The following is a 15,805-nucleotide window of genomic DNA, read 5'->3' on the forward strand; positions in this document are numbered from 1 at the left end:
GCGTGGTGTGTGTGTGTGTGTGCGTGTGTGTGCACACGCATTCCCGTGTGTGCGCATGTATGTCCGGGTGTGCCCACCTGGGCCTAGATCATGTGGGGAGCACTGCGGACGGGAGTTCGGCTACTGGGCTCCCAGTGATTCCCAGTCACTGCACTCATCCTGCCCCAAAATGGCCTTATAATTCCGCTCAGGACCCCCATGGCCACCTCTGCCGTGACCCTCAGACCCTCTGTACTGGGTGTTCCAGGCGGGAATACCCTCGCTCCCCTCCACGTTGGTCACCATAGTCTTCCTCAGTTTATGCCACACGCAAGGCAGGCTGTGTTCTGGACTCTCACCAAAGGAAACATGTTGCTGTCACTTTATCTTCCTTGAAAGTGTGGGAACTCAGTCACTTTTACACTAGTTAAAGGGTTGAGATAAACCTAGAAAAAGCCATGAGATTAAAGATACCACCACCCTCTGTTCCTTTTTTCTGACTTGTCTGCTGACTTTTACAGATCTATTTCCATGGGGAATCCATTACTGTGACCATTACTGTGACCAACAACACAGACAAGACAGTGAAGAAGATTAAAGCATTAGGTAGGACCCTCTTCTCAAAACGGGAGGGTAGTGTCTTCTAGAACTTCTCAGTCTGGTCCTATTTCCCAAGGGTCTCTCCTCTGGTTGGATAAGGACTTCCTGGGTCTTTGGAACTGCCTGTTTATCTCTGTTGTCATGGACAGCAGGGACTTGCTGGAGGCGAGACCTTCAGCATCACCTCCTGAAACCTTGTGTCTGCTTTAGGGCTGTCTTTTGTCTTGAAACAACATCCCTGACAGGCCATCTTCCATTTTTCCATGCCATGCCTTCCTGGAGGAGCATCTTGCCAGATCTCCGGGGAAGGCATGGAGTTTTCTCTCTCGGATCAGAAGGAATTTTTGTTGGTAGATACCGCATAGTGCAGTGGGCAAAGCACTAGACTGACAACCAGAGGCCTGATTTGTGGTCTCAAGCCGTGTGAGTCCTCTCTGAATCCCACCTGAGATCCACGGCCCTGATTCCCGGTCTACCTGCCTGGATTTCATGAGGCTGCAGGGACCGGTCACACTGGAGGTGCTTTGTGAACGGCAAAGCCCTACCGTCTCTGCTGCTGTTGCAACAGCACGAGGTGATGACCACGCCTGGCCTCATGCTACCAGCAGGGCACCTCCTGCCTGCTGTTCTACACACCTCTTCAGCTCAGAGGGCATCAAAGTGCAGGGGATGGTCTGATGTCATGGTCTTACAGGGGCTACGTAAAAAAGACACAGCAGAATGGCCAGGGAGGGTGACCTTTAAGCTCACTGCTAACTCAAACCCCCAGTGACTAAGTTAGACGCAGAGTGTGGATTTTCAATGCTAAATGGGGCGAGTTCCAGGAAAATCAGGATGGTTGATCGCTCGTGTCTTACATACACCACTTTCCTCTGTGTTTGTGTGTCCCTCATCAGTAAGGAGGTTCAGGAGTTTTGATGAACGCATACTAAGGAATTATAGAGTTTTCCCGATACGAATATGAATGCTCACAGCTTTGTTTTATGTTGGTTATTTCGTCTGCATTTAGTCTTTGTGGGACCTGGAGTTATTTAGCATCTGTTGTGTGTAGTATCCAACATAGTGTTCCACAAAGCAGCAGGATTGAGAAAGTATCATTTGATCCTTTATTTTTTGTTTTGTTTTTTTAATTTATTTTTTATTTTTTAAGTTTATTTATTTATTTTGAGAGTGAAAGAGAGCATGGGTGAGTGGGGGGAGGGCACAGGTAGAGGGGGAGAGAGAGAATCCCAAGCAAGCCCTGGGCTAACAGTACAGAGCCCGATACGGACCTCGAACTCATGAACAGTGAGATCATGACCTGAGCCGAAATCGAGTTGGATGCTTAACAGACTGAGCCACTCAGGCAGCCCCATATCACTTGATACTTTGATTTTAAATTGTTTCTCAAAGTTTTATGGATTCTAATATCGAAGCCATTAATTTTTGAAAGAAGGTTGAATTTTCTGAAGCAAGATGTTAGTAGCTTTAAAAAATTTTCTTCATGTGTTTTTTTTTTTTTTTTTAATTTTTTTATTTTGAGAGAGAGAGCAGGACAGTGGCAGAGAGAGAGAGAGGGAGAGACAGAATCCTAAGCAGGCTCTCCGCTGTCAGCGAAGAGCCCGATGCAGGGCTCAGTCTCACAAACTGTGAGATCATGACCTGAGCCCAAATCAAGAGCCGGACGCTTAACCAGCTGAGCCACCCGGGGGCCCCTTTAGTAGCTTTTTATATGCCGGGTACTGTGCTGAGTGCTTCACGCAAATTGTTTCTTTTAATCCTCAAATTTGGTTTTAACAGAGATTAAAAATTATCTTTTTGATCATCACAACAACCATGTAAGTTAGATACAATTATCTCCCCCATTTTGCTGATGGGGAAATTGAGGCTTAGACGAGCTAAGTAACTCACCCTGCGGCTCATGGCTAAGCTGGGATTTGAGCCCAAGTAGTCTGGCTCCAGAGCCTACCTTCCTGTCAGTCTTATGCTGCTGGCAGGTGGTTTCTAGCTTGAACAACTAGAAGGAGGTGCTCATTAAATAAGATAGTGTTGGAAAAAGGTGGGTCTGGAGACAGAGCAATTGGTGAGTTCCAGAACACTTGGAAGGATACCCAGGGGTATGCTGTGGGCTCTGCAGAGAGGGGTCTCCCAAGAGGTGCCATTTGAGGGAGGCTGGCCCATGGCTGGGAGCTGCCACAGAGCAGGTGATTGGTGAACAGAAGTGTCCTGAGCACAGAACCCAGAAACCTCAGCCTTAAAGCCAAGCTTGAGAAGTACAGTCCAAGAGCCACTGGAGAGGGAGACCAACCGTGTCCCCTGCAGGCTCCGTGCACATGTGCGGAGGACCCCACGTCGAATCACCACCCCTGTCCCTCCTTTGCAGTGGAACAAGTGGCCAACGTGGTTCTCTACTCGAGTGATTATTACACCAAGCCGGTTGCCGAGGAGGAAACACAGTGAGTCGCTTGTTGGGTTTCTACTTCCTGGACAGCTCAGGCTTCTTTGTCAAATTCCCCTTTCATTCACGCTGAAGAGGGAAGTAGGATTCTTCGCTTCCTTCCTTTTTTCTCACTTCAAGGGCTGCAAAGAAAGTTAGCATCTCAGTTCCATTCTCACTCACAAGAGTTCTGCGAGATCTCGCTCACAAGGGATGATGGAAAGGAGAGGAACAAAGATCCAAATGTCCAAGTGGGAAGAGGTGGGACTTTCTGTTGATCCTTGGAATACGTTGGTAGGAATTTGATCCTATTTCTGCCCCCCGAGCAGATAAGCAAATGATCTCTCAGCTCAAGCGAAGGTTCTCTGTGTTTTGATCTTCAACTCAATTTGAAAATGTGGTACCAGTGACAGCCGGTTCCAATGATAGATCAGTTCTGAGCCCGGCATCGTGCATCATTTCTCTCCCTTCATTAGAATGAGAAACAGATGAGAGTCCTGTGATGGCGTCTTCACGCTGGAGCGAGAGACCTGCCCGGTTTTGCTCCCCGCTTTTCATTCCCACACAGGCCACTGGGGTGACGCCTCCCCCAGAGCGTGTCGCTTGGGCGGGTCTGTTCCTCTTTGTCTTGCTGGTGTGTCTAAGCACCGTTGTATGCAAAAAATATTACCAGAGTTACAGGAAGGGGACTGGTGAGGAAAGACAGACTGATTCAGCAAGAGAACATGACGTCAAGTTTAAAAGACAACTTTGGAATAAACTATTACTCAAAGCAGATCTGGCCTCAGGTTTAAATATAGATCCAGAGGGGAGGGAGGAGGAAAGAGCTGTAAGTCACCAGCTGCTCCCTTGGTGCTGGGCTGGCGGGGCCTGTTCTCCCTTGCAGGTGCGTCCTCGTACATCCTCGCGTCCCGGAGGCTCCCGGGCTCACCTTTGGCACATGCTCAATGATGAGAGGAGAAAATGGCCCCTGGCCGAGTTTTTCTCTCAGAGAGCCCATTATCTGGTGTTCTTCTCAGCAATTCGGTGCATTTTGGAGCAAATGATTCCCAGGAAACTGGCCATCATTCTAGGGTTCCCCCCCCCCCCCCCCCCCACCAAGGGTGGGAGGCAGGGAGACTGAAAAACCTGGGCCGGATGGTGCCCACGGGTCTCTGACTAGAAGCCACTCAGAAGGCTGTAGAGCCCGAGTCACTGTCCCTGAACCCCGGGGCACCCAGGACCCTGGGGGCCGACTCCTGGGTTGTGTTTTCGGGGCCCCCTCTGCCTTCTCCTGGCTGGGTACAAGGATGGAGGGTGTGCCAGGAGCACTGACACAGGCTGCGGGCTGGCCGGGCCCTGCAGCCGCGTGACCGCCCTTGGGCATAGGCCTGGTGTGCGCTATGCGGGCGAATGGCAGAGCCAGTCCTGCAGCCTCAGTCCCGCATTCTCGCTCCATGAGCCAGGGATGCTCCAGACCCCTTGCTGCTGTGTCCCCAGCTCCATCCCCGACCTGCAGGCCCGCGGTTTGTCATGGGCTCCCTGTGTCTGTCAGACGCTGAGAAACTCACCACCCGGCCAGTGACAGGGAAGCTCTGGGAGAGACAGAGCACGCGTGCCTCGAATCCAAACCAGTCCAGTCTGCGGGGCTCACAGAGGGCGGCACCGCGCCCTCCTCAGCGATCCATTTCCCTGGACACGTGCCACACCTCCTGGTGTGGTCCCTGACCCTTGTGCTAGTCAGTCTCATTTAACCCCACAAAATACTCCAGAAATTCAGCGACTCAGAACAGGATGAGGAAGGAATGTCCTAATGTTGCTGGCGGCCTTTTTTTTTTTTAATGTTTATTTATTTTTGAGAGAGACAGAGACAGAGCACAAGCAGGGAAGGGGCAGTGAGAGCGAGACACAGAATCCGAAGCAGGCTCCAGGCTCTGAGCTGTCAGCACAGAGCCCGACGTGGGCTCGAACTCAGGGACCGCGAGATCACGACCTGAGCCGAAGTCGGACGCTTAGCCGACTGAGCCACCCAGGTGCCCCAACTGCTAGCCCATTTTGAGCTGCCATAATGCTTGTCGTAAAGCAAGTGCTCAGATACCTGAACCGTCTTCCCTGTGGGTTGCAGGGAACTTGGATCCGATGGTTGCTTCATGACCATAAGAACAGTTGGCCAAATATCCTGTCTTTCTTCCTGCAGAGAGAAAGTGCTACCAAACAGCACTCTGACCACGAGACTGACACTGTTGCCCTTGCTGGCCAGCAACCGTGAGAGAAGGGGGATCGCCCTGGATGGGAAGATCAAGCACGAGGACACGAACCTGGCATCCAGCACCATGTGAGTCCTTGTAGCTCAGGAGACGGGCCCCTGGGACTCAGCGCAGGGGTGGTGCCCGTCTGCCTCCCTCCTCATCTCACCCCCTGGTCTCACGGGCCCATGTGTGCCATGATGGCTGTCCAGCTCCACTGTGTCCGGTCTGGGCCACCCTGGGCAGATTACGCGAGCTGAGAACCTCAGTTTTCCTGTCTGTGCGGTGGGGGGTGCGGCCTTTCCTCCTGGAGAGGTTTAGGCTGATTATGGGAGACAATCCATGGACAGTGTGGTGCTTGGGACGCAGCGAGCGTTCCAGAAATGTCAGCCGTTCCCTTCTAAAAGTATCACTCAGCTAGTGTGGCGCCTTTCGCATATAATAAACTTCGTAATGCAGTTGGCCGCACGAATGACGGAAATGTCATTTATTCATTTCTACCAGGAAAGGTAAAGAACAGGAAGTGCTGGTAGCTACAGATGTCAATTAAATTTAAATGAAGTTCACTGATCTGCTGACCCCAACTCAAAGAACCGCTGGCTGCATTCAGCCAGCGGATCTAGCAAAACCGAGAGTGAAGCTTCAAGGTCAACTCTCCACTGCCACTTCTGGCCGTCTTTGGAGGCTTCCACTCCCGGAGCATGTCTGTTGGGGAGCCCTGAGTGTTTGGGCGGAGCCGCGGCCGAGGCTCAAGGCCCACTGGCTGCCGTCCCCCGTGTGGCGTGCTAGGGCTCCCTCCATGGCCCCAGCAGGCCGCCTCCAAGGTGATGCCGTCGGGCAGAGGATCGCCTGTTTGACCTCCATGACCCCATAGCTCAGTAGCACACGTCCTCTGAGACAACAGTGGGGTCAGCAGACATTTGGCAGAAAGCAGCATCACAGGAGTCAAAGGATTTTCTGAGGGTGCTTTGCCGAGTTGGTATGTTGGATTCTCAGGCGCTTTGGTGAAGGTCTAGGAGACTGACACTAGGTCAACTTATTCCAGGGTGTGATCACCACATCAGCAATGGCACGCCGCCTTCGTGAAAATGTTTTAGGGTTCACGGGCTATTTCACAAACATGTAATTCGTCCACACTTTTGTGTGGAAGGTGAGTTTATACTCATTTTTTGAATAAGGAAATTGAAGTTCAGCCAGAAGGGAGCAGCTTGACTAAGGTCACCTGGTCAGTTGATGACACAGCAAAGTCCACCCCTAAACCTGAGTCCTTTACTTAACCCCCACCTTCAGGGCTGTCTTCCAGGGCTCTGGAAAGCGACAAACACAGCAGAACCCAGATTAACCAATCTCTGTGTGTGTGTGTGTGTGTGTGTGTGTGTGAGAGAGAGAGAGAGAGAGAGAGAGAGAGACAGACAGACAGACAGACAGACAGACAGACACAGGGAGAGACAGACACAGAGACAGAGATAGAGAGACTAGGGGGGAGCAGACAGCCTAACGCATTCAAGGAAAATGGCAGGGGAGAGAGTCTGCAGGATATTCTCAGGCATGAGACGAAGCACATTCTCTTCCCCAGCTATTTGACCCCATTCAGTACAAGTTAGAGAGTCAGTCCTGGCAACGGGGTAGGGTCTCAGGCTTGTATCCCTTTTTGCCCCCTTTGGTGGCAACCTCTCTCTATTGAGTGACCACATCCATGGTTCCAGACAAAGGCATTTGCCCTCCGCAAGGAGCTCCAGGCACTAATGAGCCGATGGAGTCTTCAGGGGGCATCACGGCTCTGGGAGCAACGTCCAAGGTGCATCCCATCCCGTGAGATGGATCCCTGGGCTGGGGTCTTTGGGCCCAGAACGTGCCCTGCACTCTCTCAGACCCTTCTCACACCTGTCAGCACAACCATTCCCCCTGCGTTCTGCCTCAAGCCTTCAGCTTTCTTGGCCACGTTATCTATTGTCATTCACACTGTTCCAGTTAGCATGTCATGATGTTTTTCAGACCATAACTCCTGTGACTGGGCATCCGGGAATACTTAATGTCCCCACATCAGACCAATGAGACGATAATCTGTGTTGCCGATGCCCAGCACGGTGCCTATCAGACAGCAGGAGCTCAGCACCTGATAGTAGAACCTGAAATGGAGTTTCCGTTGAGGAAAGTTAGACGGCACTGTCTCTGGGGCACACGTGATGGCCCCACGCACCGCGTTCACTCGATGTTGCTTCAACACGGTGCTGAGTGCTGGGGACACAGGGCCAGAGCACAAAGGAGAGAGACCCAAGCTGCTTGGTGGGTGTCCAGGAAGACTTCACAAAGGAGGCTCAACTTCAACTTGAGATCTTAGAGAGCAGAGGAGGAAGGCAGTATGTTTGGCAAGGTGGGCACATGGGAGACACTGAGGCATAGCAGGGCCTGAGGTGGCAAAAGCAGGCAAGGCCAGCCCCCAGACTGCCTCCCAGGCCATGCTAGGACTTGACCCTGGGAGAGCTCTCTCGCTGCAGGGTGGCTGAGAGCTCAGGGAAGGAGCCTGGCCTGTGGGAGGTAAGTTACTGAGATAATATAGGCAGGAAAGGTCAATGAGGGACTCGTTGGTTGGCCCAGGGAGGGACTCAGTAGATGGCAGGTGGGGCAGAGGGAGGAGCCGAGGAGAACAGGGGTTTCTGGCTGATAAGCCGGTGGATGAGCATCAGTGGAGACAGAGCAGGGAGAACCAGGAAGCCTCTGAACGTCCAGGGGGAAAATGCCAGGCTACAATGCAGGAAAGGAATCCCCTTCCCTGAGTAAGGAAAGTTCTAGGACTTTGACAGCTTGATTGAGTTCACCGGTTCCTTGAGAACATGCCCCCCTTATAACAGGCTTGTATGGAGGTGAGGGCTTTGTTCATCCATCTGGCTCTTGCTTTCTGCTGCTGCACTACATCCTTCCCCTCTTCCCTTCTGTTTGAGCAGACTGAAGGAGGGCATAGACCGGACTGTCCTGGGCATCCTGGTGTCTTACCACATCAAGGTGAAGCTCACGGTGTCAGGGTGAGTGTCCAAGATGCAACGCTGTCTGCTGTCGTGGCCTTTCCCAGTCTGAACTGACCCTTCCGTGAATGATTGATTAGGGGCCAGAAAGTAAGAAAGGTTTGCAGATTCAATCGCTGACCAAGTAGAGGTTTGGAGAGATCCTACCCGTCTGGCTGTCAATTCTGTCTGATATGACAGCACGTGGAAAAAAGTAGAAAAGCGAACTACGAAGGATGTGCCCTGTTAGTACTGCTTGGCAAAAGTGAGCGTGGTATGCTCACGCGGTGGAAGTTGATATGCAAATAAGGGAAATAAGTTTCGCACTATATCGCCCTGCAGGAGGGAATGGCCACTGCAGACACACTCCGGGCAGATCTTCATGCCTGCATCTCAGGAGGCAACCATCCATAATGGGAACACCTTTCCTTCCTCCCCAGCATGTAATCACAGGATTTGGGAGTCTCCTTCTCATAACGAGAGCACAGATACCTCAGATTTCTGGGGAACTGATTTTCCTTTTTTTTTTTTTTTTAATTTAAATTTTATTTATTTATTTTTAATTAATTTATTTTGAGGGGGCGCCTGGGTGGTTCAGTCAGTTAAGCATCCGACTTCGGCTCAGGTCACGATCTCACAGTCCGTGAGTTCGAGCCCCACGTTGGGCTCTGTGCTGACAGTTCAGAGCCTGGAGCCTGCTTCGGATTCTGTGTCTCTCTCTCTCTCTGCCTTTCCCCCTGCTCGCACTCTTTCTCTTTCTCTCTCTCTCTCAAAAATAATAAATACACGTTAAACATTTTTTATTTACTTTGAGAGAGAGAGAGAGAGAGAGAGAGAGAGAGCGAGCAAGCTAGGGAGGGGCAGAGAGAGACAGAGAGAGAGAATCCCAAGCAGGCTTCACACTGCCAGTGTGGAGCCTATTCAGGACTCGAACTCACGAACCGCGAGATCATGACCTGAGCTGAAATCTAGAGTCGGATGCTCGACCTACTGAGCCACCCAGGCAGCACCCTCCCCCCTCCCTTTTTTTAATGAGATGAACTTCTATTTAAAAAATCTCATCAAGGGGCGCCTGGGTGGCGCAGTCGGTTAAGCGTCCGACTTCAGCTCAGGTCACGATCTCACAGTCCATGAGTTCGAGCCCCGCGTCGGGCTCTGGGCTGATGGCTCAGAGCCTGGAGCCTGTTTCCGGTTCTGTGTCTCCCTCTCTCTCTGCCCCTCCCCCGTTCATGCTCTGTCTCTCTCTGTCTCAAAAATAAATAAACGTTACAAAAAAAAAAAATTAAAAAAAAAATTAAAAAAAAAATAAAAAATCTCATCAAAAGGAAAAACTTTGAATTCTCCTTTTCCTTTCAAAATCTATTGCCAAAGGCTCTGGCCTTTCACCTGGCCATCACCTTTCGCTTGCCATCAAAGGCAAGTCCGGGCATATTTTCCATAAATCTAAGTCGATAAAGAGCTGCCCAAACGTTGCTTCGGACCACAAAATAGAGCATGGGTTGATTTCACAAATTTTGTTACTACGGTGTCCGTATGTGTAGTGTTTTTCAAAGTATGTAGCATTTTCTTTGATTTTCTCTGAGAGGATCTAAAGCATTCAACAGAGTTTCTTTTAGCAGTCAAGATAAGTGAATAACAGGTATTTCACAATGACCTTTGTGGTTTATTCTTGAACATCAGGGCTTGGACCCAAGTGATTCCTCTTTTTTGCTAATCCGCCTGAGAAAGAGTTGAAAACACAAGTAGAGAGGATTAGTTGAGTTGCCTGTTATGGGGACGCACGATCCCTAACCTACGGGTAGGTTGTGAGTGAGGAGCGTGCCTGGGACAGGTCCACCGCTGAATAATGGGAAATAAGGTCACGTTACCATTGGGACAGTCACCAGCCCTGTTTGCTTTTGTGTTTTCTAGCCTTCTTGGAGAGCTGACCTCCAGGTAAGCCTCGTCACCTTCCTTCCCTGCCCGATTCCCAGGATATCGCAGGGGACCAAATCTGAGGTTCAAAACAGTAGCAGTGAAATCCGGTTTATTGGCAGTTATGCTCAGAGGTGTTATGAAATGATGCCCACTTGCCTTTAGGATGCATCATGTGAACCTTGCCTCGTCGGTGTGAGGCTGGGGATATTTCCCCCCGAGACTGCAAGCCGGGCCTCCCCTGGGCAGGGACACACAGCTACACACACACTCAGAGAGCTGGCGTGCTCCAGGCCACTGCCTTTGTGTCTGTGTGTGTGTAACACAAAGCTGACCATTTTAACCATTTGGTTTTATTTTATTATTTATTTATTTACTTAGGCATTTATTTTTTAATGTTCATTTTTGAGGGGGGGAGGGGCAGAGAGATAGGCAGAGAGACCCAGAATCCCAAGCAGAATCCAGGCTCCTAGCTGTCAGCACACAGCCCCATGTGGGACCTGACCTCACGGCCTGGAAGATCACCACCTGAACCAAAGTGGGATGCTTAACCGACCGAGCCCCCCAGGCGCCCCTCATTTTACCCATTTTAAAATGTACAATTCGGTGGCATCGAGGACCTTCAGAATGTTGTGCCATGGCTACCACTATCTGTCTCCTTCATATTTTTACCACCCAAAAAGGAAACCCCAGACCTGTTAAGTGGGCTCTCCCATTTCCCCCTTTTCCTGGTCCCTGGCCACCCCCAATCTTCCTCCCTCTATGGACTTACCTACTCTGGGTATTTCCTAAATGGAATCAGACGGTATTCGTCCCTCTGTGCCTGGCTCCTGTCGCTGAGCGTCATGGTTTTGCCGTTCATCCGTGGGGTAGCCCGTGTCAGTGTTTCATTCGTTTTGTGGCTGAGCAGTATTCCACTGTGTGGACGCACCACGTTTTGTTCATCAGTTCATCAGGGGGCGGACATTTGGGTGGTTTCTGCCTTCCGGGTGTTGTGAATGGTAACGTTACCTTTTATAAATCGTGCCCACAGAGGCAGGGTAAGGGATGTTTGAGGCAGGCACTGACCTTACATAGTCCTTCCCTCAGACCTAACTTACCATCTCCATCCCTCGCACGGGACCCAGGGTACATCTTTCCTCCCAGACCTCACCTGTACTGGGGACTGACGAGAGTGGCCTTATAAACAGATGGGCTTTGATGGAAGCTGGCAGGGGGAGGCCGTGGGTCCTGGGTGAAGCAAGGAGAGACCCTTGTTTTTTGTCACCCTTTCCTTTCCATTCTTCCTTGGTCCAGATTTCCCTTCCGTTCTCCTTCCTGACTCCTTTCCTCCCTTCTTTTTGTATAAATTCCAAGTCTTCCCGAAGCCTTTCAGCTTCTGGAATTTGGAGGGCCCTGCTCATCTCTGTTCTCTCTAGCAAGCGTCTATGTGACTGTTAACGTGGAGTTAACATTTAAAAAGTCGTGTACGGTTTTGCCAGATTTTTTCCAAAACCATCCTTTCTCCAGGATTTCACCTCTCCTCTCCCCACAACATCATGTCACTGAAACTAGAAACCAGGAGGGATGGGGAGCCTACAAATCCTAGCTGTCTCTGCCAGGCCTAAGTGAACTTTCTGGACCACATTCCAGGGAATACATTTAAGATTCCTACTTGACCACTTCCTGATGTCTGGTTTGTTTTGTTTCGAATCACGCTGAATCCTCTGCCAGCTGGGAATCTCTGCAGCCACAGCTCTCCTCCACGTGATTTATAATCGTGCACGTGTTCTCACCTATCTGCATTCTTTTTTTCTAGTGAAGTGGCCTCTGAGGTGCCTTTCCGCCTCATGCACCCCCGGCCCGAGGACCCAGGTCAGTCACACGTTGTCATGGTTTTCTCTAACTGTTTACTGTTTGCAGATTTCTTATTTATCCATTGGTAGTCATTCCTGATCGAGTCTCTGGGTGTCTCTGGGCATAGGTACAACAGGTGATGGTTTGCCATCCTCAAGGTGCCCCGGGCCAGCCCACAGGGGAGGATTTATCCCCTCAGCCATGAGCCATGGCCTGCCTACCTTCAGTTAGAACGCGGAGGACAGGGCATCCCTCGTCTTGGACATGGGCTCTCTTGTTGGGTTGGGTCAGGAATGATTTATTTTTTTTATTATTATTATTTTGTTCACATTTATTTATTGTTGAGAGACAGAGACAGAGCACGAGCATGGAAGGGACAGAGAGAGAGCCAGACACAGAATCTGAAGCAGGTTTCAGGCTCTGAGCTGTCAGCACAGAGCCCGATGTAGGGCTTGAACCCACAAACCATGAGATCATGAGCTGAAGTCGGATGCTTAACCAACTGAGCCACTCAGGCGCCCTGATCAGGAATGATTTAAAAGCAGAAGCTCAAGTGGGAATAGAACCTGATTGAGATTGAAAGAAAATGTAGGCAAAAAACTCATTTAAGAGGCTGAGACTTTTGCATTTCATGGGAAAACAGTAACAGGCATTTTAGATGCCTGACAAGTATTTTGGACAGTGATTTTTGACAGGATTATCGTGAGAGCACTGAAAATACTAGAAAAGAGTGTCAGGCCGAGTTCCTGACACCTTGGCTCTCCTTTGAATTGCAAATCTGTTGGCTCTTGTATGGCTGTCTGAAGAAAACGAAGCCAGGGTTGTACGACTCTGTGAATATACTAAAAACCACTGGAGTGTGCATGTAAGTCGGTCAATTGTGTGGTATAGGAATTAGATCTCAACACGGCTCTTTTAAAGGAAGTAAATGGAGCAGCAAACAGCACACAGGCGCGAGCTCAGAAATTCTGGGGGAAAATTCTCCACTGTGTTAATGTTAAGGTGGCTGAGTTGGCAGGAAAGGAAAGTAGACTTGGGTGAATGAGAACCCTCCCTAGTTAGAGCAACAAAGAATATTTTAAGTAAAAGTGTTATAAACAGGGCCGCCTGGCTGGCTCATTCGGTAGAGCGTACGACTCATGATCTTGGGGATGTGAGTTCACGCACCATGCTAGGTGTAGAAATTACTAAACAAACAAACAAACAAACAAACAAAAGTGGTATAAACAAGGAAGATTTATTTTTCTTACACTTTCTAGGTTTTTAAATACTGATCATGAAACGGCATTTAGACATTAGAATGAGCCCCACCCCCGTACTCATTTTGGGTTGGTCTCAAAAATATTTTGTCTCAAGGTATTTTTTTCCAAATGTTTTGGATTCAAATAGTCAATGTACTTGGGGGAAAAAGTGGTCTGGCCACATTTTTCTTATTCCTATATGCTGGCATCATTCAGATACTATTTTTTAACTCTGTGAGATTGAGATGCATTCTGGTCCCTTCCAAGGACATTTAAAAAGAATATTTTAAAACTATGACCTGAGGGGATGTCACCATTTATGCCAGAATGTTTTCTAGAGCTGTGAACAGACTTTTCAACTTCACTTGGGGGAAAATGGGGCTCTTCCTTTTTTGGGTATGACATTTTTGTGTTTCAGTCATTGGGGCCCTCCCTTTGAACATATCACAACATCAAGACTACACAATGATCTTTTATGCTGTGAGATTTCAGGGGGAAAGGACAAATCACGCCATGGCCTCAAAATTCTGACTTTGCAGTCTGGATTCTGATTTGAGTCACAGATGTTTCATTCACAGGAGTGCACACATCTTACCTGTCTAGTTCCTGGCTCTGAGTTAGACAGGTAGACTGAGCAGGAAAGGTGTAACTTGTAGCTAAGAAGCCTTGCCAGGACCAGGGGCCAAGTGATTTGTACCTAATACACACTACGGAAATGCTACCAAGTTTTTATTATCCCATGTTAAGAGCATCCACATGGAAGGCAGGGGTTGATTTGACTCTCTTTAAGGCTGATGGTCCCAGTTAGTATAATCATGCTAGCACCATGGGGGCCCAGGATGGTTCTTGCCCAGGGGCCTCTCTGTTGTTTTCCTGTGGTCAGCAGCCCGCACAGACACTTCCCTCCCCGTGCTTGAGAGACCAGAGCAGTGACTCTCCATCACTCCTGGGCTCTCAGAAAAACCCTCTGGAGTTGTTCACTTCACTTAGCTCTTGCTGATTCACCACTGAGGGTTACAACAGCGCCTTACTAAGTGGGCAGAAAGCGAAAGGAGCAAATAAAGAGCAAAGGACCACTCAAACGAGTAGCAGTCAATCAGGGGCTGCAAAATGTATCTGAAAACATAACTCAATGACAACAACAACATGATTAACCTGTTCACAGAGAAATCAGACCCTGAGGGGCCCGGGCGTGGTTCCCAAGCTTGAGCGTGTACCCCAAATACCCCAACCACGGGAGGTGCTGGTTAGACATCCAGTCCCAGGACACCCCCCGTGGCGAGCCGGAGGAGAAGGTGTGAGCCGGGCCCGGCAAGCGGGTCCTTACAGCACCTGGGACTCTGCTCTAGATGCAGTCCAAAGGACAGGAAGGGAGAAAGCATCGTAGAGGTGAGGGTAGAGGAGGTGAGGGCAGGCACTCTGTAAAGGAGGCCGTGGTTCGAATGTGCAGGGAGAAGGGCTCCGGGAGCTGGAAAAGACAGAGAGGTGGGGATTACGTGGGGTTGTTGTGAAATGCGCGTATCTGGGCTTCTTATCCCTCCGACTATAAAGTCACCAAAATAAGGAAGAAATTTTTCAGGTGCAACTGTCAGAATTTATTCTGATAGATTTCTCTCTCTCTCCTTTATTCCATGCTTACCACTACAGCAAAGGACAGGTGAGCCATTGCTCTGAGTGTCCCTTTTGTTCTGTGACTCCCTCCTTGGGTCCAAACCCCTCTGGGGTTCTTTTTGTACACACCCCATGCTCTCAACACCACCTCAGGCCCTGGTTTTCTTTTTGCTCCCTAGCACTATGGCATGTGTGCGTGCTCAGTTATACTGGGTATGTGTGTCTGCCTTGTGGGTTTCTTCATTGTCTCTTTTTTGTTTAAGAGATTTTATGTGAAAAGCTGTGAGGAGGATGGCTTGATGCCCTGCTCCATCATTTAGAAAAATCTTGATCAGTTCATCTGTTGCAAAGGGAAGAACAAAGATCTTGCTTTGCTTGGGATTTCATTGCAAGCTTCGAAGAGCATGCCATGATCGAAACGTCCTTTGCTTTATTGTAGTTTACAGGATGAAAATTTGGTTTTCGAGGAGTTTGCTCGCCAAAATCTGAAAGACTCGGGAGATACTGAGGAAGGGAAGAAAGACCGGGAGGCCGCGGATGAGTGAAGAGGTCACCCTTGGCACTGGGGAAACGGGGTAGTTCACAGCCTGAGGAGCGGAGCTCCACAGTTAGTCCTTTAGTTATGCTAAATACCGAAGCGTGGGTCTACTCACAGAAATAAAGTTTGTTCTGCTCTGATTCAGGCTGGCTTGTTGAGGGGCCCAGGTGACATCACCCACATGCAAGCTGCAGCCATCAGAGTCCCCATGTCTCAGGTGGGGGAGGGCAGGATCTAGAAAGGAAGCCTGACCTGCTCAGCGCTGGCTCATCGAGGTGGGAAGACATCCCAGATGTGGTGTGCTCACCTGGTGGAGCCTGGTGTGTCCAGGGCTTTCACCGGGGGGCCTGGGGTAAACAGTTTCCCTGGAAACATATAGGCGGTGGGGGGGGGGGGGGCAATGTTTCTAATGACCTGACCAATCCTAGCTCCACGGCCCCCCA

General features: G+C 49.9%; 1 protein-coding gene across 1 annotated transcript in view; it reads left to right on the forward strand.

Moving 5' to 3' along the window:
* The window catches only part of SAG (S-antigen visual arrestin), a 43,309-nt gene extending 27,809 nt beyond the window's left edge, over window positions 1-15,500 (forward strand). Inside the window, exons 9-15 of the mRNA XM_053215987.1 lie at window positions 501-585; window positions 2,942-3,014; window positions 5,172-5,309; window positions 8,166-8,243; window positions 10,134-10,157; window positions 11,935-11,990; window positions 15,264-15,500. Coding sequence (XP_053071962.1) covers window positions 501-585; window positions 2,942-3,014; window positions 5,172-5,309; window positions 8,166-8,243; window positions 10,134-10,157; window positions 11,935-11,990; window positions 15,264-15,313 — 504 coding nt within the window. The 3' untranslated portion in view covers window positions 15,314-15,500. The remainder of the gene's footprint in view (window positions 1-500; window positions 586-2,941; window positions 3,015-5,171; window positions 5,310-8,165; window positions 8,244-10,133; window positions 10,158-11,934; window positions 11,991-15,263) is intronic.
* The last annotated feature ends 305 nt before the right edge of the window (window positions 15,501-15,805 follow it).

This window comes from Acinonyx jubatus, chromosome C1 (genome assembly GCF_027475565.1).
Source record: "Acinonyx jubatus isolate Ajub_Pintada_27869175 chromosome C1, VMU_Ajub_asm_v1.0, whole genome shotgun sequence".
In the NCBI taxonomy this organism is placed as follows: domain Eukaryota; kingdom Metazoa; phylum Chordata; class Mammalia; order Carnivora; family Felidae; genus Acinonyx; species Acinonyx jubatus.